This window comes from Neofelis nebulosa, chromosome 8 (genome assembly GCF_028018385.1).
Source record: "Neofelis nebulosa isolate mNeoNeb1 chromosome 8, mNeoNeb1.pri, whole genome shotgun sequence".
Taxonomy (NCBI): Eukaryota; Metazoa; Chordata; class Mammalia; order Carnivora; family Felidae; genus Neofelis; species Neofelis nebulosa.
The window spans coordinates 101163939-101184096 of record NC_080789.1 but is presented as its reverse complement, the minus strand read 5'-3'; the positions used below and the strand labels follow the sequence as shown (position 1 = coordinate 101184096).

General features: G+C 56.5%; 3 protein-coding genes and 1 non-coding gene across 5 annotated transcripts in view; 3 read left to right on the top strand and 1 right to left on the bottom strand.

Moving 5' to 3' along the window:
- The window catches only part of PHB2 (prohibitin 2), a 127674-nt gene that overhangs the window by 100384 nt on the left and 7132 nt on the right, over positions 1-20158 (bottom strand). The gene's annotated exons all lie outside the window — the stretch shown is intronic.
- C8H12orf57 (chromosome 8 C12orf57 homolog) lies at positions 688-2577 on the top strand. Its single transcript, XM_058743864.1, has 3 exons — positions 688-1099; positions 1384-1560; positions 2346-2577. The coding sequence occupies exons 1-3, from the start codon at positions 1048-1050 to the stop codon at positions 2495-2497; spliced, it is 381 nt and encodes a 126-aa protein (XP_058599847.1). The 5' UTR covers positions 688-1047; the 3' UTR covers positions 2498-2577.
- LOC131484182 (U7 small nuclear RNA) lies at positions 695-756 on the top strand. The gene has a single exon (XR_009248085.1). It is a non-coding gene; the product is annotated as a U7 small nuclear RNA (small nuclear RNA).
- On the top strand, positions 3101-17936 carry PTPN6 (protein tyrosine phosphatase non-receptor type 6). Of its 2 annotated transcripts, none has more exons than XM_058743844.1 (16): positions 3101-3277; positions 7949-8071; positions 8283-8477; positions 11026-11215; positions 11374-11490; positions 11577-11690; positions 11815-11911; positions 12323-12402; positions 12568-12717; positions 14083-14214; positions 14340-14494; positions 16528-16595; positions 16697-16848; positions 16947-17038; positions 17432-17552; positions 17743-17936. In XM_058743844.1, the coding sequence occupies exons 1-15, from the start codon at positions 3264-3266 to the stop codon at positions 17544-17546; spliced, it is 1794 nt and encodes a 597-aa protein (XP_058599827.1). In that variant the 5' UTR covers positions 3101-3263; the 3' UTR covers positions 17547-17552; positions 17743-17936. The 2 variants fall into 2 exon arrangements, with proteins under 2 accessions (XP_058599827.1, XP_058599828.1); XM_058743845.1 differs by lacking the exon at positions 3101-3277 and adding an exon at positions 7706-7862.

The following is a 20158-nucleotide window of genomic DNA, read 5'->3' as shown; positions in this document are numbered from 1 at the left end:
TGGAGGGGTACTATGGAGCTAGCCAGTCCCCTCTTGAGTCGCAAGGCTGGGAAGTCCAGATGCTGGAGGCCAAGGACAGGCCCGCCTCTGACAGGGTCAGGCCTAGGAAGCCACTCAGACTTTGGAGGCGTTTCTGCCACTGGCCCCACAGCTAGGAGCCACCGGAGTCCAGAATCCTTTCCGTCGAATAGATTGAAAAAAGGGTTATGAAGCGGAGGTGCAGGGGCGGAATTCCACTAGGTTAAAGCGATTCGAAGTCTGGATTCTTAAGTAGTCCTTGGTTTGAGGAGGAAGTGGGTGACCATTTCAAACGTGTGGAAGAGAAGAGAAATTGGAGGGCGTTACTTTGGAGCGCACACCCCTGCACAAGGCCATTTTAGGCAAGCACGGGAGCCGCCTCAGCGCTCAGCGTTTATTGCGGCGAATCGCTTCGTTCTCAAAAACTGCAGGGGGTGTGACCAGCTTTCCCAGCCAATCAGCTTTGGGTTCATTTGCATAGGTCCGAGTCAAATGTTCACAAACTCTAGAAACGGATGATATAAACAAGTTTCTTTTTCCCCTGTCTTTCCTTCTGAAAGTTATAGTGTCCCTCGTTGATTATACAGCAATCAGAATTAGAAAACGCTACACTGAGCTCACCCTCACCAATAGTGGCGTTCATGGATATCCCATGTTCTCTCCAGACCACTTCCTGTAGTGTTACAGCTCTTTTAGAATTTGTCTAGCAGGTTTTCCGGTTTTTACCGGAAGACCCCCTCCACAATACGTTTTTAACAATAGAGGTACCTCGGTTCTAGGAGTGGTTTTCGTTTTTAGATTTTTTTTTTTTCACCCCCTCTCCCCACCCTAACGGCATCGAGTCCAGTTGGGTCATCTCTCGTTTTAAGGCATTTTGGCGTTTAGTATTGCGCTGCACCGCGAGGCTTCCGGCTGCCGCTGATGCTGCTTCCCTTCCACCCCCGTCAGTTTCGAGAGTCGCTCTAGCAGGCTGATCGTTTTTTCCGTGCATTTCCTTGGTTCGGCTGCACGTGCAGCTTTTGTTACCCTATGGCGTCCGCCTCGGCCCAACCTGCGGCCCTGAGTGCCGAGCAAGCCAAGGGTGAGAAGCATTCTAGCCACCGGGTGGGCTTCCTGTTGGAGAAGGGCGCGGGCGGAGGGTACGGAGCGAGAGGTGTAGTTGTGCCGCCGGGAAATGGGGGCACAGGATACCATCTTTCTCTCTCCCCCAAAAGGGGTCCTTGCCCCTAGAGCGAGGGAATCTAGGCCGAGTTTATCGGGTTACTATGGCTTCAGCCCACTAATTCCCTGCCCTCTTCCCTGCGCTTTCGGTTGGGCCCGCCGGCCATGCTCTGACGCCTACCCGGGGATGCATCTGCCGCACAGTGGTCCTGGCCGAGGTCATCCAGGCATTCTCGGCCCCGGAGAACGCCGTGCGCATGGACGAGGCTCGGGACAACGCGTGCAACGACATGGGCAAAATGCTGCAATTCGTGCTGCCCGTGGCCACGCAGATTCAGCAGGAGGTTATCAAGGCCTATGGCTTCAGCTGCGACGGGGAAGGTGGGTCGGATGAGGGTCGGGGTGAGTGGGTCCGGGAGAGGGCGCTCGATCCATCGGGTCCCTGAGCCGTCCTCCCTCATCTTGCCACACGGAGGCAGCCACAATCTGACGAACAGAATTGGCGGGCAGAGCCAAGGGTCTCCTGTGAACTTGTGCCAGGCGAAGTCTTAAATGCTGTTTGCAGTTACCCGTAATTATACTGTTACCCCATTTTCAGATGAGGAAACAGACTCTAGCAGTAAACTAAGTGCCTGAGGTCACAGCAGAGCTGGACTGGAACCCCCTTCCGATAGCTCTAGTTGAATGTCTGCGTGACAGTGCACTTGTGCAGCCCCTCCAACGTGTTTTAGCTAGTCTCTTTTGGAGGGTTGGCTGGTTAATTTCCTTGATGAGATCATGGTGTTCCCCAAAGGTGCTTATTGATTCAGCCCAGTTGGCCCATGGCCCTCGGCCCTCCTGTGTCCAGGTTATAGACTTGAGATCTTGTGGATGTTCATGCTTCAGGTTCTTGGGACTAAATTGCTGAAATGTTTCACCTGATCATGAGACACACACTGCTTTGGGATATTTCATTCAGTGCATCCCATCCAGTTGTGATGGGTATAGACCTGGAAATGGTTCACCCAAACGACACAGGGCAGAGGACTGCTTGTGTCTTATTTTGTAGACAGCTCCCTGACTAGAGGGGGAGCAACCAGTGACTCAGGCTCAAGCTGCCTCCTCCTGATGTCTGGGGCACACTTGTCCCCTGGGGGTGTGGGTTGACGCTCCACTTCCCCTTGCAGGTGTCCTTAAGTTTGCCCGCTTGGTCAAGTCTTATGAAGCCCAGGATCCCGAGATTGCCAGCTTGTCGGGCAAGCTGAAGGCGTTGTTCCTGCCACCCATGACATTGCCGCCCCACGGGCCTGCTCCCGGTGGCAGCGTGGCTGCCTCCTGAGGGTCGGCCCTCCCCTGGGACACTGCCCAGGAAGGGAAGACCTCGATGTTCCAGAGGATAATAAACATGCCTGTGACTTAGCCTCAGTGTCAGTCTTTTGTGACCCTGACAACCTCCACCGCTTGGCCCCAGCTTCCCTCTGCCATTCCAGGCTGCTTCAACTCCCTGTCCAGATCCTTCCTAGGTTCCTGCTGGGCCCAACTCTGCCTGCTCCAGGGCACGGTGGGAGGAAGGACTTGCCCCTTAACACTCTGGATGGGTGGGTGGGCGGGCCTGCACAGGTGACACCTCTTCTTCCTGGGTTTTTCCTGAGGCCCCCTGGCTTGTGTGTGTGCTGGGAGGCTCCCCTATTGGTTGGTGTTCCCTTGGCCAGGGTTACTTCCTGGTCTTTGCCTCCACCCGCCCTCCCTCCAGCTGCTCTGTCAGCTTGAGCTCCAGGTGGAGCTCCAAGTGGCTCCTCCCCTCCCAAAGGAAGGAGGCCAGGACGACGGCCCTGGACTACCCAGCGGGGCTGGAGGTAGAGTCCGGCCTCTGTGGGCAGTCTGAGGCCAGCCCCGCCCACCTGTCCCTTTTTCAGGGATCACTAGTCAGGGGGGCTCGTCGTTGTCGCTGTGGTGCCATTGGCCTGGAGGGCTGCATCAAGGAGGAAGTAGCTGAGTTCCCAGTGTTCTTCCTCACCTGTTTGGGCTACTGTGCACAGCTGCGCCCAGGCTCGGCCCCACCCCTTGTGGCCCTCTGCCTGTGACTCCCCCATCCCTCTGGGGAGATGCTGTCCGGTGGGTAAGTCCCCGGCTCCACCTGGCTGCCACGGCCTCCTCTTAGTTTGGGAGAGAGGGGCAGGGAGGGTTCTTGCTCATTCCTGGCAGGTGTGCGACCATAAGGGCGATCTACTTCCTGTCCCTCCCTCAAGATTTGAGGAACTCTAGGCTCATTCATGCCCCTCTGCCCCCTCCTCCTTTTCTCTGTCTAGCTCGTTTCCCCCGACCAGATGTGTATTTATTCTCTCCATTGCATGTTTCCCTTCACTCTCTGGCCTCCTGCTTCTGCTGTCCGCTTACCAGAAACCCTGGGTCGCCCACATCATCTGAAACATAACGTGTCTGGGAGGCAGACCTGAGAAAGCTCCCCCTTCTTCCCATGTAACTTCCCAACGTCTGGTGTTCATTCTACTTTCCTTCGGTGCCCCTCTGCCTCCCCCTCCCATGCATCTTTCATTCAACAGATGCATGCGGGGCACCTGTGCCAGGTACCTTTTACGGTGCTGGCAATAATGGAGTGAAGAAGATGGGGTCCTTGCCCTCACGGAGCTTCATTCCAGTGGGAGGCAGCAGACTACACAAAGAACCCAGTAAATAGGACAGTTTTAGATTCTCAGGAGTGTTCTGCAGAAACGTGAAAACAGCTACGTGTGCTAGCAAGTGACCGGGGGTGCCAGTGGCGTCACTAACTGGAGGGATCCGGGAGGGCTTTCCTGAAGAGGTGACATGTGCCCTGAGAGCTGGATGTGAGGAAGAGCCAGTCATGTGGTGACCAAGAGTCCAGCACCCCTGAGCAGAGGCCCTCCTGTGGGGACAAAGGAAACAGGAAACAGGGTGCCCCAAACAGAGTAAAGCAGTGGGGAGGGAGGCGTGGACCCACAACTTCACATGCGGTCAGGATGGTGTGTCCATGTGTGGGTATTTGCACTGGGCCGGGTATGTGTGTAGATGGCCGAGGATGGCGAGGTGTTTGCGTGGGACTGTTTGTGTTTGTGTATGTGTGTCCTGTGTGTGTGACAAGCCGGTGTGTGTGTGTAAAAACAGGAGCTGAACTTGGGATCAGGCATGTACGTGGCTGTCGATGAGCTTGTTTACTGGACACAAACTCTGCATGAGGTGGCGTGCTAGCCTTTGAACATTCGAAGGTTGGCAAGATTGGCTGTGGACCCCACTGTGGCAGGGCCGACTCCGCAGACGCTCTTGCTGCCCCTGGCTCCAGGAAGGAGTTCATGTTCTTTTGACGGGGCTCAAAGTCCAGGACTCAAGGGATGGTCGGTATTAGGTCATACGGTAAACAGACCAAGCTTCCCAGGTACCAGAAAGAAGGGGGAGGCGGGGAGAGCCCCTTTTGGGCGGGGGAGAATCGATGTTTGATATTTCGAAAAGTGATAAAGTAGTCATCGTAGGAAAAATACTTCAGTTCAGCTTTAACACTTTGTTACTATTTTTCCTTAGTGTTTATTGAGGTCTAGCATACAGAATGCACATGAATGTGAAGCGTACGGCCTGATGAATGTCACATTTACATACACCTGTGTATATACCACCCAGATTAAGATGTAGAGCATTCCCAGCACCCCAGTTGTTCCCCAGAAATTGCTGTCTCCCAATTTATTCATTTTTATAAAGGTAATACATACCCACATGCTACAACATTCAAAACGGTATAAGGGAAAGAAGACATCCAGATGGCCAACAGACACATGAAAAGATGCTCAACATCACTGATCGTCAGGGAAATGCAAATCAAAACCACAATGAGATACCACGTTACACTTGTCAGAATGGCTAGAGTCAGAAAGACCAGAGATAACAAGTGTCAATGAGGATGTGGAGAAAAGGGAGCCCTCGCGCACTGTTGGTGGGGATGAAAATTGGCGCAATCACTGTGGAAATCGGTATGGAGTTTGCTCAAATAATTAGAAGTAGAAACACCATTTGATCTAATGACCTCCCTTCTGAGTATTTACCCAAAGAAAATGAAAACGCTAACTCAAAAAGATATCTGCACCCCTATATTCATTGCGGCATCGTTTACAGTAGCCAAGGAATGGAAGCAACCCAAATGTTCATAGACAGATGAATGGATAAAGAAGATGTGGTATATATGTATAATGGAATGTTACTCTGCCATAAAAAAAAAAATCTTGCCATTTGTGACAACATAGATGGATCTAGAGGGTATTGTACTAAGTGAAAGAAGAGAAAGACAAAGACTGTACGATTTCACTTATATGTGAAACCTACAAAACAAAACAGGGGCGCCTGCTGTCACAATTGGAAGAACATGTGACTCTGATCTCAGGGTCGTGAGTTTGAGCCCCACACTGGGTGTAGACATTACTTTAAAAAAAATCTTAAGGGGCGCCTGGGTGGCTCAGTCAGTTGAGCACCTGACTTCAGCTCAGGTCATGATCTCACAGCTCGTGAGTTTGAGCCCCCCGTCTGGCTCTGTGCTGACAGCTCGGAGCCTGGAGCCTGCTTCGGATTCTGTGCCTCCCTCTCTTTCTGCCCCAACCCACTCGCATTCTGTCTCTGTTTCTCTCAAAAATAAATAAACATTTTAAAACATTTTTAAAAAATCTTAAAAAAAAAAAAAAAAACAACCAACAACAAACACCCAACTAGCAGAAACAGACCTATGAACACAGAGAGTAAAATGATGGTTGCCAGAGGGGAGGCGGGTGGGAGGGGGCAAAATGGATGAAGTAGAGTGGGAGGTGGAGGCTTCTAGTTACGGATGGAATAAATCATGGGGATGAAAGGTACAGCATAGGGAATACAGTCAGTTGTGTTGTAATACTGTTGTGTGGTGACAGATGGCGGCTATGCTTGTGAGCGGAGCATAATATATAGAGATGTCGAATCACTATGTTTTACACCAGAAACTAATGGAACGTTGTGTGTCAATTACCCTTCCATTAAAAAAACAGGCACAAGGGAGAGGTGAACGTCCCTCCCAGCCCTCTCCTCCAGCCACCTAGTTTCTTCCCCTAGGGGAAGCCACCAGTACGAGAGCTTTCTGTGTGCCCTTTGTTGGATTGCTTTCCTCGTTTTGGTTTGGCGTATTGTGTTTGTGGGATTACACACAGGGAGCATCGTGAACTTCTAGTGTGTAGGGCTTCTTGAGGTCATCCAGCCCTGAGAATATCAGTCGAGGGCAGGGACCTCAGTCCCCAGGAGACAGGCCCCTGGTCAGAGTCCTGAGCTCTGGCTAATTCAGAGCCGCCCCCTTGACAAGAACCCATGGCCCAGGTATGGGGTGGAAGGACCCCCAGGGGGCGTGGAAGCTCTACCCCCACCTGCTTTCCCAGCTCTGCTTCCCCTTGCATTCTGTTCCTTGGCTCCCCTGGCTGGTTAGGGCACAGAGGGACAAAGACTAGGACAAGAAGTAGAAAAGGTATATGTTTGACAGCTGCTATTTTGTCCATCCCAGTGCCCCAGTGGTACCTCTTCAGATGTGTAGGTCAGAGGAGGCGAGGGCACCTCTCCCTTTGTAAGCATCTGCTTGGCCGTGGCTGTTAGGAAGTGTCCCCTTCCCTGCAACCCCCAGTGGACAGGAGGTCCCGACCTCTGTTCTTTGAAGCCCTAAGGCCTGGCATACAGGAGCTGAAATCACTGACCTTGGAACCCCTGTGGGGTTCATCCCGGCACTGCCACTTAACTGACTGCCTAACCTCAGGCAAGTTCCCTACCTTCCCTGAGCCTCGGGTTCCTTGTCTGTAAAATGGGGATAAAGATAGCGCCTGCTTCATTAGGGCTCTGATGAGGGATAAATCAGATAAGGCACATAAATGACATGAGAGCACAGTGCCTGGCATACAGGGAGACTCCGTGAAATGAGAGTTGTGGCTGTCACCGTTATTTTTTTTAGTGTTTATTTATTTATTTATTTGAGAGAGAGAGAGAGAGCACGCAAGCAAGTGAGTGGGGGGGGTGTGGGGGGCGGGGCAGAGAGAGAGGGAGACTGAGAATCCCAGGCGGGCTGTGCGCTGTCGGTGCAGAGCCCGATGTGGGGCTCCAAATCCACGAACCGTGAGATCATGACCTGAGCCGAAATCAAGAGTTGGACGCTTAACCAGCTGAACCACCCAGGCGCCCTTCAGTGTCACCATTATTATTAGCTTGGACCAGGGAAGGCTGTGCGGATGCAGCTGGTGGAGGAGGAAGGCTTGGCATGTGACTGCGAGTGGGCTCACGTTTACGAAGCCCAGTCTTCGCCTGTAGGCTGCAAGGCACATTTGCGTCCTTCTTTCTTGTGTCGTCACCCTTGCGGAGTGCCATGCTCCTGGAGCCTTTGATGGCAGACGGCAGACGACGTGTGGGAAGTGGGCCCCCTCCCCACCCCCACTGCCACCCTGCTCTGCTTCTCTTCTGCGCTCTGCTCCAAAACGAGAAGTACAGTGAGTTCCCCCAAGGGGTCGGCCGCGCCCCTTCCTGTCCCCGCCCTGCCGGCTGTCCCAGGCCAGTGGAGTGGCAGCCCCAGAACCAGGACCGCCAGGGCTGTGAGGCGGCCTGGGCGCTGGGAGTTGGCGGCCTGCCTGGGCTCACCAGCACATCTCATTCCCTGCACCCCCTTCCTCTCAGGGAGCCCCCAGGATGGTGAGGTAAGGTCCCGGGAACCACGGTAGGCAGGAGGCGAGGGTGCCCTGCGGCCGGAGGGACCTCTCCTCACTGCCTTCCGGGCCTGCAGGTGGTTTCACCGAGACCTCAGTGGGCTGGATGCAGAGACGCTGCTCAAGGGCCGCGGGGTCCATGGGAGCTTCTTGGCTCGGCCCAGTCGCAAGAACCAGGGCGACTTCTCCCTCTCCGTCAGGTAGGTGGCCCTCAATTCCAGCCAGGGCCCGCATTTTGCAACTCCGTTCTCGGTTCCAACCTCCCAGCCCCCAGCACCAGCATGTCTCCCGTCCCCCTCCGTGTCTACCCTGTCCCTGTGTGTGCCCCGTGCTCAGGACCCCAGCCCATCCCCCTCTCTGTCCCTACCTTTCCTCTTGCACCCACTGGCCTCACCGTCTGGTGCCCCGCAGGGTCGGGGATCAGGTGACCCACATTCGGATCCAGAACTCGGGAGATTTCTATGACCTGTACGGAGGGGAGAAGTTTGCGACACTGACGGAGCTGGTGGAGTACTACACACAGCAGCAGGGTGTCCTGCAGGACCGGGATGGCACCATCATCCACCTCAAGTACCCGCTGAACTGCTCCGACCCCACCAGCGAGAGGTGAGGGGCTTCATACCCTGACCCACCCCCGCCCACCCCGTCCCTGATTTTCCCATCCTTCCCGGGGCTCCGTGGGCCTCTTTCTTCCATGTGATCTGGGCCTGTGTCTCGGGGCACTAACCCCTCATACCCTTTCCCTCAACACTTGAGAAAGCAGGGAACATCATCTTGCCCTTTTCCGGGGTCCCTGTCAGCTGGCCTCCCAGGCCTGCTCGTGATGCAGAGGCCTGGTGGCCGCCTTTCACAGTAGGCCAGCTCTGTTGTTAGAAAGCTCTTCTGTCTATGGAACCGAAATGGCCTTCGTTTAGGCACACTCTCCCCCAGCACAGGTTGGTACACAGAGAGACGAATGTTGAGGAGGGGCAGAGGAGATTTGTATTTACGATGACATTTAATGCCTTATCTCAGCAACACAGTGATGACGGGTCTGCTTTTGGGGGCTTGGTAGAGCTTGACCAGAACACAGACCAATTGAAAACTGTCTGATATGGTTGTGTGTGCAAGGGGCCTAGTACCTGGGCACAGGACACTCAAGGCATTTCTCCCCTGTCCCTTTGGCTTCAAAGATGTGGTCCCCACGACTGGGCAGGCTGCTCCCTATGTGGTCTTCCTAAAGCATGGTGGGGGGTGGGGTGGAGGACCAGAACATTCGGCATTACACCATGGCTCACTTTAGTGGCTGTATCTCAATGACAGCTCCATTAAGGTGAAGGGCAGCCCAATAACTCTAAGGGTTTTTTGGGTTTTGTTTTTGTTGTTTTTTTACACTCCTGGGGCCAAGCCAACTTGCCCTTGTCCTGTATTTGGGTGTTGATTGTTGAAATGATTGTGAATCTTGATTCTGTCCGTTTTCGGTCTTTCTGAGATGCGTGCCTCCCAACTCACATCAGTATTTTTGTTCAAGTCACTGATTCAAACTTAGAACTGAGTGAGGCTGAGGTGAAGGCCCCGGGGCCCACCGCTGGGCACCACTCACCAGCCAACATGAAGCCGCTCATCCATTTGCCTTGAAGCCACCTCTTCTAGGCGCAAAGCTCAAGCATGGATGACTTTGCTCATGGTGGCCCTCCTTGGTCCTTATTGGGTATCTGCTCCCTCTCGTTCTTTTCCTATGCCCCGCCTGCAACGTTAATGGGCCTTTGCCACCTAGACCCTCTTGAACTCAGGGCGGTACCTCTCTTTCTCCTTGCCCAAAGCCGGCATCTTCCCTGCAGGAGGATGGGTTGCTGGAGGCCCTGGAGAAGCAGTAGGTTGTGGATGGAGCTAGAAGAGGGAAGGAGCAGTTGAGCAGACCCCCTGGGGAGGAGGCTGGGGCCTGGCTTCAAATGACTTGGGAGAAGGGGGAGAAGGGCAGAGCTGGGGGCTGGGGGGCAGGGAAGGATGGAGGGAATCCAGGCCAGGGAAACTGACTCCAAGAGGCCCTTTCGGTGACCCACGCCAGGACGCCAGCATGCCTGGCTCACCCCTGACCCTGGGATTGCGTGGGGGAGGCTCCTTCTCCAAACCTCCCTTTGTGTTCCCAGCCCTGGCCCGCTGCCTCTCCTCCTCCCCTCCTGCGAGGAAATTTGCATTTGTCCCGCCAATGGCTAGCTCTCTGCCTATGGTCAGCCTGACATTTGCATGGAAACTTCCTCATCCTGGGCCAGGGGGACGAGGGTCAGCCCCCTCCCCATTGCCTGGGGGGGCCCTGGTCTATCCCTGATTGGTGGGATGGGGTGGCCCGGGGTGCTGCTTGGGGACAGGGAGGGAGCGAGGTGGGGCAAGACAGACTGGTCCCCCCCTCCTCCCCCCATCCCTGCGGTTGGAAAATGCCCCCTCCCCTGGTCCCTGGGCTGAGGAAACCTCACACCCTCACTTCTCACTCTCTCCCCAGAAGGAGTTTTGTGTTTTTTCCATCACGTGGTTTCCTGTGGGGCTGGGCATTGTGGGGCTACAGTTTCCTCCTGGGAAGGGGGTGTGCTTTGGGGAAAGGTCCTAGTTCCGCTTTCTGCCCTTCTGAGCCCCTCTGAGCCCCAGCCTCCCCTTCAGTGATGTCACCCTGGACACCTCAGAGCCCCCCACACCCCTGTTTCCCCAGCAGGGTTGTCTGTCTTCCCTGCCACCCAGGGGGGAGTTGTCCCCATCACGACTCCCTTGTGACTTCCGTCTCTCCCAATCTCCACTGCTCTCTGTGGTTTGGCCTCTGTGCTTCTCTTGGTCCCCCTCCTCTTTCCCTAGCTCAGCCCTGGCTTTCATGGAGACCCTTCCTTGGTTTCTCCCCTACAGTTGTTCTGGATGTGGCTTGCCTCTCTGCCTCTGTCTCATGCTCTCAGAGGCGGGCCTGGCTACCACCCAAGGGCCTAGGGCCCAGCTTCAGGCTCCTTATCTGTAAAATGGGATCGAACCTACCTCTCAACATTTTTGTGAGAGCAGTGGACCCAACTATGGTGGTGGATTTGAAAGCATGTAGCACAGCGCCTGGCACATCATAGTCACTCTATTTCCCTGTCTCTGCTCAGTGCCTGCCCCTTGGCCTAGGGGTCACCTTCCCTGATGTTGCCTTCTATAGGTGGTACCACGGTCACATGTCTGGGGGGCAGGCAGAGACACTGCTGCAGGCCAAGGGTGAGCCCTGGACGTTTCTCGTGCGTGAGAGTCTCAGCCAGCCTGGAGACTTTGTGCTGTCCGTGCTCAGCGACCAGCCCAAGGCTGGCCCAGGCTCCCCACTCAGAGTCACTCATATCAAGGTCATGTGTGAGGTAAGGCAGCCGGGCAGCGGGGAAGGCATCCTGCCGGGGCTCCTGTCTATGCTCAAAGCCCCGGCAGTGGGGAGGATCAGCCTAGCTTTGGTCCAAGGCTGGGGGTGTAGGGAGGGAGACTCAGGTCATGCAGAATGGCCTGACTTGGCATCCCTCAGGGTGGACGCTACACGGTGGGTGGCTCAGAGACCTTTGACAGCCTCACAGACCTGGTGGAGCATTTCAAGAAGACGGGGATTGAGGAGGCCTCGGGTGCCTTTGTCTACCTGCGGCAGGTGAGAGGGGCGGGCCTGGCAATCCCTCAGACCCAGGAGCTCTGTGCTTTCAAGTGGGCGCTGACTTCTCACCTGTTCCCGCCCAGCCGTACTATGCCACTCGGGTGAATGCAGCTGACATTGAGAATCGGGTGTTGGAACTCAACAAGAAGCAGGAGTCAGAGGACACAGCCAAAGCCGGCTTTTGGGAGGAGTTTGAGGTGCGTGGGGTCTCAGGCCCCGTCCCCTCTCTCCCCACCCCATACACTGGTCTGCCCCATCTTATCTCCGTGCGCGGATGGCCCTCCAGGGGCTGGCACTCAGTTTCCCCCTCTCGCCCCTCAGAGTCTGCAGAAGCAGGAGGTAAAGAACTTGCACCAGCGGCTGGAAGGCCAGAGGCCAGAGAACAAGAGCAAGAACCGTTACAAGAACATTCTTCCGTGTGAGCACCCTGCCCCCTGGCTGCCTTCATCCCTCCCACTTCCGGGCAGCGTCCATTCACCCAGGAGACTCCCCTTCCCCCAGCCAACCTCCTTCCATCTCATAAGGTCCCTACTCCCCGCCCCAGGAGGGTCCACCTCCTCACCCACACAACAGGGCCTCCTTCCTGCAGAAAGCCTCTGCCCCTCCCACTGGAGCCTCCCCGCACTAGACATCCACCGCCCTCCTTCCTCTGAGACCTCCAACCCCGCTCCCCATGTGGATCCTCCGCCCCCACCTGCCCACAGTGCTCCGAGAGCCTCCTGGCCTCTAAGATAAGAATGGCCTGTGAGCTTAGGAAGGGTCTGACCCAGGGGCTGGTGAGTACCTGGCTGACCCAGGCCCATCTCGTTTCCTCCCTGCCCATCCCCAGTCGACCACACCCGAGTGATCCTGCAGGGACGTGACAGCAACATCCCTGGGTCCGACTATATCAATGCCAACTACGTCAAGGTCAGTGGTGCCTGCTGGTCACATGGGAGGAGAGGCTGGGCCCTGGGGATTCCCCATCTCACGGGGGTACTGGAGCCAGAGACGCGTAGCAAAGTTGGGTGGTGAGGAGGGTGGTGGTGCAGGGGCTCACAGTCCTGGGGTGCATCTCTCTACCCTTGCTTCCAGAACCAGCTGCTAAGCCCCGATGAGAACGCTAAGACCTACATCGCCAGCCAGGGCTGCCTGGAGGCCACAGTCAACGACTTCTGGCAGATGGCATGGCAGGAGAACACCCGCGTCATTGTCATGACCACCCGAGAGGTGGAGAAAGGCCGGGTAGGGCCAAGTCCTGTGCTGTCCCCTGATCCCCACCCCTTCCCCTCTCCGCTCCCCCCCGCCCCAGTGCTTTGTTATCCATCACCATTAAACCAAAGAAATGCCAGACGCCAGGGGCAGAAAGTCCCCTCAGAGGGCAAAGTCCAACCCTTGTTGGGAAACTGAGGCACAGAGACACTCTTGGATAAGCACTGTCTCCCAGATCCCTGCTTCCAACCTGGGGTGCTCCTGACCACCAGACCCCGGTTTTAAGTGGGCTTTCTTCCTTTTTTAAAAAAAAAAACTTTTTTAAATGTTTGTTTATTTTTGAGAGAGAGAGAGAGAGAGAGAGAGTGCGAGTTGGCAAAGAGAGAGGGAGACACAGAATCTGAAGCAGGCTCCAGGCTCCAGCACAGGGCCTAACATGGGGATCGAACTCATGAACTGCAAGATCATGACCTGGGCCGAACGAAGTCAGACACTTAACTGACGGAGCCACCCAGGCACCTCTTAAAGTGTCCGGAAGCAAACCTGCCTCCTGCCCCTCCCCCACCTGTCCCCATCCAAGCCACAGCCCTCCTGTCCTCCCTTGCCTCGTAAATCTCTCTGGAGTCTGCCCCTCACCCTTACCCCACCACCCAGCCGGTATCCCTGCCTGTGCGCCGTGCCCTTCTAGGGCACTTCTGCACTGGAGTCAAAGGGGTCCCGCCCAAAGCATACACTCCATCAAGCTGCTCCCTCTCTTGAACACCTTTCAGTGGCTCCCAGTTGTCTTCAGGTCATACTCTGAGACCTGGCCGTCAAGGCGTGGTGACTTCGCTACAACACTCCGTGCCTCAGGTTTCCACGCCTTGGCATCAGCTCACTTTCTGCTAGGAAATGACTTCCTCTCTCTCTGCACTGTCTCTGCCGGGCAGACTCCCTGTTTTTGAAGACCTAGCTCAAATGCTTCCTCCTCTGTGAAGCCACCTGTGATTTCCTCCGTAACCTGGAGGGAGGATTAGTCTCTCCCTCTACCCTGATCCCGAGTGGCTCTGTTAACCCCGTTCGCCTCTCTGTGACCTCCTAGAGGCACAGGGGCAGAGACCGTGTCTTCGCCGTGTCTGCGACTCCAGCCTGGTCTCCGCAACTTCACGTACAACGTGCGCACCTGCAGATGTTTCCCGAATGAATTGCAAGGTTGAGTGGCTGGTCAGGTCTCACCGCCTCTTGGTGGCTGAGCCACGACTGGATCCTGTCTCTGACTCTCGGCCAGTTCATCCATTCGTCCAACAAATGTTGTTGACTGGGCCAGCGCCAGGGACCCAGGACCTTGCAAAGGGCCTGGAACAGGTCCCTGTGTGTTGCTTCTGCGCCTCACTCCTCACCTCCACCCTCCCTTTCCAGAACAAATGTGTGCCATATTGGCCAGAGGTGGGCGCTCAGCGCGTTTATGGACCGTACACAGTAACCAATTGCGGGGAGCACGACACAGCTGAGTACAAACTCCGCACCTTGCAGGTCTCCCCGCTGGACAATGTGAGTGTCCCCTCCATCCTCGTCTCACTCCCGGGGCCCCTCCTGGGAGCTGCTCTCATGTCTGGTTGGGTGGGACGGGGTGGTGTGTGGGAACAGAGGGCACTGGCTCTATGCACTCTGCCCAGGGGGACCTGGTTCGGGAGATCTGGCACTATCAGTACCTGAGCTGGCCTGACCATGGCGTCCCCAGCGAGCCTGGGGGTGTCCTCAGCTTCCTGGATCAGATCAACCAGCGGCAGGAGAGTCTGCCTCACGCGGGACCCATCATCGTGCACTGCAGGTGAGAACAACGATGAAGTTAGGAGTCGTGATGGCCAGTAAATCCTGCTAAGTGTCGCGTGCTGCTCATCGTAAACACTGCTTTCCGAGCTAATGCATTTCACGCGTCCGTCCCCCTGATCCCAGCCTCATCCGGGCTCCTTGACGGCCCCAGACCCCTGTGGGAAACTTAAGCTTGAACCCACCCCACTGATTGATCCTGTGCCTGGGGATGGCTTCTTCAGAGACTTCGAGACTTCCCTGGATGTACCGTCTCATCCAGCCCTGCCACATACAGAATGAGAAAACAGGCCCAGCAGCTTGCCAGCTGGCCTTCGAGAGAGCCTGCACGGACACTCACAACAGACCTTGGTCCTGGTCATGTTGTTTCCTCACACGGGCTTACTCAGCGTATATATTTTCTCGGCCCCAAGCGTCTCCCATCTGGGGGCAGTGTGGCTCCCTACGTTTTCTCATTTTCCCCTCTGTAGCCCCCGGGGCGCTTAGCCTTCTCTGCTTCTCCCTTCCCAGCTAGTGACCGCAGCTTGGCCTCCAGGGTTGCGTGGCGATGGGTGGTATCTCTTCCAGAGGGGCCCACGCATCACTAGCTCCACTGGAGAACCTCATGACTAGGAGAACCTGTTCCTGCTAAACAGGGAGGTGGGGGGTCAGCAACGAGGAGGTGGGGGGGGGGGCATCAGGCCTGAAGGGCAGAGTCCTGTAGATGGGCCTACCCAGCCTGCCTGGCCCGGGTGCATGGGAGGCAGTGGGCGCAGGTTCCTGGACAGAGACCGTAGTTTTAAATTTCAGTTCTGCTACTCACCGGCTGTGTGATCGTGGACAAATTGCTTGGTTACTCTGACCCGCAGATTCGTCTTCTGTAAATTCAGGATCTCCTATGGTTGCTCTGAGGGTGAAATAAGACCCCGTCACTGTGTCGGGAATACAGTGAATCCCTGAAGAAATGGGAGCTGTGAATGGTTTAATAACTCACAGCAGGAAGAGAATGGGGAAACGGGAGCCTGCTTTTTCTGCTTCCCTACCCTCTCCCTCCAAGTGACCCCAGGCTGCGAGGGCCTCACACTTCTTCCTTCTTCCCACCAGCAACTGCTTGTCCTGGGGCAGGGCTGGGTGGGCTGAAACTGGGGGTACCCCCCACGTGCCATCTAAGGGACTCTGCTCTGCCTCCAGGGGCAGGCCCATCGCCCACAACGACCCTCCTGCTACCCCCCTTCCACTTCTTGAAATCCCCATGGCCTTTATTTAGATGCTACAGGAAGGAAGTGGGTAAGGGGGGGGGGGTTATTTTTGACAATCTGGGTTTGAAATTAGACAGTGCAACTCAGGTCACCAGCCTGATGGGCCCAGCAAAGGGGGTGGGACTGCAGTCTCCGAGGGGTCCTGAGGTTCCCCGGGGCTGTTTGCCCAAGGGTGGTGGCACAGGGTGGGGAAGGGGACAGCCCTTACTGCGTGACTCCCCCACCTCTCCACAGCTCCTGACCCCAGTGCCCTTTGTGCCCTGCTGTCTCTAGGGCTGCCCTTTCCCTGCCGTCAGGGTCTGAAAAAAAAAGAAAAAAAGGGAAACGAAGCCCTGCTTAAAAAAGTTCTAAATATAACTTTAGAAGGGCAGGGGCGGGGTGCAGGGAAGGCCTCATTCAGGCCAAGGGTGTGGGAGAGGGCCAGGGGAGGCCCGGAGTGCCTGTGGGGCAGGCAGGACCTTGATGGGGCTGGGGCTCCTAGATCCTCCAGAGTAGGGAGCAGCCCGCAGCAGGAATGAGGCGTCAAAGCAGGAAGTGGTGGCGCGGGGAATTGGGGTGCAGCCGGCTGGCCTGGGAGCACTTGAGAGACGGCCCGCCTACAAATCCCTGGGCTGAAGTGATGTGCGTGGGTGCGGAACCAAGGAAGCTTCCGCCTCCGGCCTGTCGGCCCTGTGACCCCGGACGTGTTACCTCATCTGTCTGGAGCCTCAGTTTCTTCATGCTACCATGCTGGAGCTGAATGCCGGGGCTCCCCCTTCCCGGTGAGGCCTCTGACGGCGCCCCCTTCCCTCCCCAGCGCAGGCATTGGCCGCACGGGCACCATCATCGTCATCGACATGCTCATGGAAAGCATCTCCACCAAGGGTGAGCGGGACCCGTGGGAGACGCAGGTGGGTGGCTGGGTGAACAGCCCTTCGGTCACCCCCTCCGCCTGAGCCTGAGGTCCAACTGCCATGCCTGCCCAGGGTTGGACTGTGACATCGACATCCAGAAGACCATCCAGATGGTGCGGGCGCAGCGCTCCGGCATGGTGCAGACCGAGGCGCAGTACAAGTTCATCTATGTGGCCATCGCCCAGTTCATTGAAACCACCAAGAAGAAGCTGGAGGTCATTCAGGTGTGTGTAGAGCGGGGCCTGGCGGAACTGTGGGGGGGCGTGGGCATCACCTGGTCCCTGCTGGGACCACCGCCCTCCCACCACACCTCTGCCCACAGTCCCAGAAGGGCCGGGAGTCAGAGTACGGGAACATCACCTACCCCTTAGCCATGAAGAACGCCCATGCCAAGGCATCCCGCACCTCTTCCAAGTGAGTGACCCCCGCCTGCCACCTCCCAGCATCTACTCCCCCCTCCTCCTCCTCGGCCCGACCCTCCCTTTCCAGAGATGACAAGTGCTGCTGTCAGGGAGACCTGGGTTCAAGCTCAAGCTTGACTCTTACTACCTGTGTTCACAAGTATTTCCTGAGTTGGGCCTATGTCTATGTCGGGCCTGTGCTGGGTACCAGTGGTATTCCTGGTGTAGAAGATGGAGCCGTAGCCCACAAGGAGCTTCTAGTCTAGTGAAAGGACAGTGACCAGGTCTCCTCTCTCCTGGCCTCAGTTTGTTCACCTGTGAAATGGGGTGGGCCAGACGGGGCCGCTGGAGCTGGGTAACCCTGCACGGTCTCTTGACCTGCGCCAACTGCCCACCCCACCTGCAGACACAAGGAGGATGTATATGAGAACTTGCACAGTAAGAACAAGAAGGAGGACAAGGTGAAGAAGCAGCGGTCGGCGGACAAGGAGAAGAGCAAGGGTTCCCTCAAGAGGAAATGAGGCGGGGTATGGCCCCTCTGCTTAGGGCTCCTCCTTGCCCTGCCCCCCAGTGTCGCTGGGTCCAGTGCTTTCCCCTGGATGGATGCGGTAGCTGCGGCCTTCCCCTGCCCTTCCCGGCCATTCCAGACCTTCTTGTTCCCCTTCCCCGCTTCCGTTCCAGCCACCCCCTTACTCCGTTCCTCCCTTCTCTTTGCAGCCTCAGCCCTGATCCCTGCAGAGGCCTCCGGTGGGCCAACCCACGGCTGGAACTGAGGAGCCCGCCCCCATTCTATTGTAATTTAAGTGGCTGTGTCCCTACTTCCCTCTTCCTGACCCTGTATATAGCCCCGCGAGACTCCAGGCAGCATCAGGCCCTATACTCTTGTAAATAAAGCCCCTAGGATCACTGTGTGTGGGTCTCTAACTGTGACTGCCTGGGCCTGAGGAGCTCAGAAGGGGACTGGGGGAGGAGGAGTGAGCAGGGAGCCGTGTGTGTGTGTGTGTGTGTGTGTGTGTGTGTGTGTACACAAAAGCACAAAAGCTTGACTTTCACCTTTGACCTGACCTGGTTCTGGACTCTGCTTAACATACTAGGAGTGTGACCGTGGGCCAGATTCCTCAGTCTCTTCTTTAAAGTGGAGAATGATGAAAGGTTACAGCACAGGGAATATAATCAATGGTGCTGTAATGGCACCTTGCATGGTGACAGATGGCGGCTGCACTTGCGGTGAGAGCGTAGCATACACATAGACTTGTGGAATCGGTAATTGGTACACCCGAAGGCAATGGAACATTGTGCGTCGACTGTACCTCGGTTAAAAGAAAAAAAAAAAACTATATATAAAATAAAATGGAGGATGATCCTGAGGGTGGTTGTGAAGATCATTGAGGTGAGGGATCAAGGTTGTAACTGGCAACAATAATTCATTACGCGTTTGCCACGTGTCAGGCACTGTTTACAAGACTACACACTCATTCACCTTAGGTGGCTGTGTCATTCCTGTTTCACCGTGGGGAAAACTGAGGCACGGGTAGGTCACATAACTTGCTCGCAGACACACAGCTACCGAGCAGTGAGGCTGAGATTTGAACTCGGGCCGTCTGTCTGCGGAGCACACACTCCTGGAGAGGCAGCCTTGGTCGCCCTGAAGGGACACAACCGCACTCCTCTAGCGCTGACTTCTAGATCTGAGAGCTGAGACCAGTACAAGCCAGGAAGCAGGGGCCTGGTGCCACCCACTGCCCCACCCCTCTCTGGGCTCCCGTGAGCCGTGCTCCTCCCTTGACGGGAGCCCCTACTGGCCTGGTGGTCCTGGGCAGTTTTATTTTTGTCCCCTCGGCCTTGCCCTGTGTCCAGGGTGGACTACCAAGGATCCCTTCTTTGTGTTAAGGCTTTATCTTGATTTGAATTAAGGCCCCTCTCCTGGCGAGTTAAGCCTGTGAGGGTCCCGCCCAGGAAGGCCTAGCTCCCTGCTGCAGGAGAGGCCGAGGGGTGGGCTGGCCCCTACTGTCATTCATTAGCATGTGCTTTACTTGAGTGTCCACTGTGTCACAGGCACTGGAGCAGTGCTGAGGGCATGATGTGAACAAGACAATTCCTGTTGGGGAGCTAGGAGACAAGCCCACAAACAGGAAATAAGTACGGACAGGTGTTAAGGATGCAAACAAAGGAGACTGAGAGGAAGCTGGGAGACCAAGGAGAGCTTGGATTGGGCCACACAATAGCTCCTGGAGCCATCGCCCTCCAGGGGGTGGGGGTGGGGTGGAGTGTCACCTGCCGCCTGGGGGGGGGGGGCGGGGAGGACTCTTCTCTCCCGGCAACGCCTAGAGCTGCACAAAAGAAAGGCAGGTCCCACCCCTCTAACCACCCTAGGGCCAACTGCTCCGTAGGCTGGGACTTGCATCCAGGGCATTGAGGTGGGTCCAGGAGCAGCTCTGCCCCGGGGTGCTCGGTCCGTTTCCCACGGAGCAGCAGGGGCGTTTCTCCCCACGGGATGGCTAGGAGGGCTGAAGGAGAGCAGCTCAGTACTTTCACCAGCAGGGTAGGGTCAGTACTGCTGCTCCTGGCCAGCTCTGGCCTTCTGGCAGGGGTGGGCTCCCCAACTTTAGGGCTGAGGACAGGGAGACACCCTGCTGGGGGGTTGAAGACACCCGTCAACAGGCAGGGATGCCCGGCAGGCGGAGGGCACAACCCAATCCCTGCTGAGCTGACCCCTCGCTGACCTCAGGGCTGTCTGGCCTGGGAGGAAGGGGCTAGCAAGGGCAGGGGTGGCTGTGGGGAGCCTAGAGACATCCCCTCTCTTCCCCCCCGCCCCGGAGACCAGGCTCCCTAGGGGAGGCTGGGGGGCAGAGGAGGCGGGTAGGAGAGAAGGGACCTCTAGGAAAGGGTGGGAGGCCTAGCGGGGTGGCCAGGCCTCAGAGGAGGTGCCTGCGGCTGACCCTGGGAGGGAAGGGGTTAAGGCGGTGGGGGGGCAGCCTATGGCAGGAGGACACACCTGTGCGCAGGGGCGGCGGGCGGGGCCCAGGTGAGGAGCCTGCGCCGCCAGGCCCTGGAGAAGGAAGGAGGAAGAGTGGAGGCCCGGCGGGCGGGCTCTAGGCCGTTGAATCCTGGGCCTTGACTCCCCTTCCTCTCC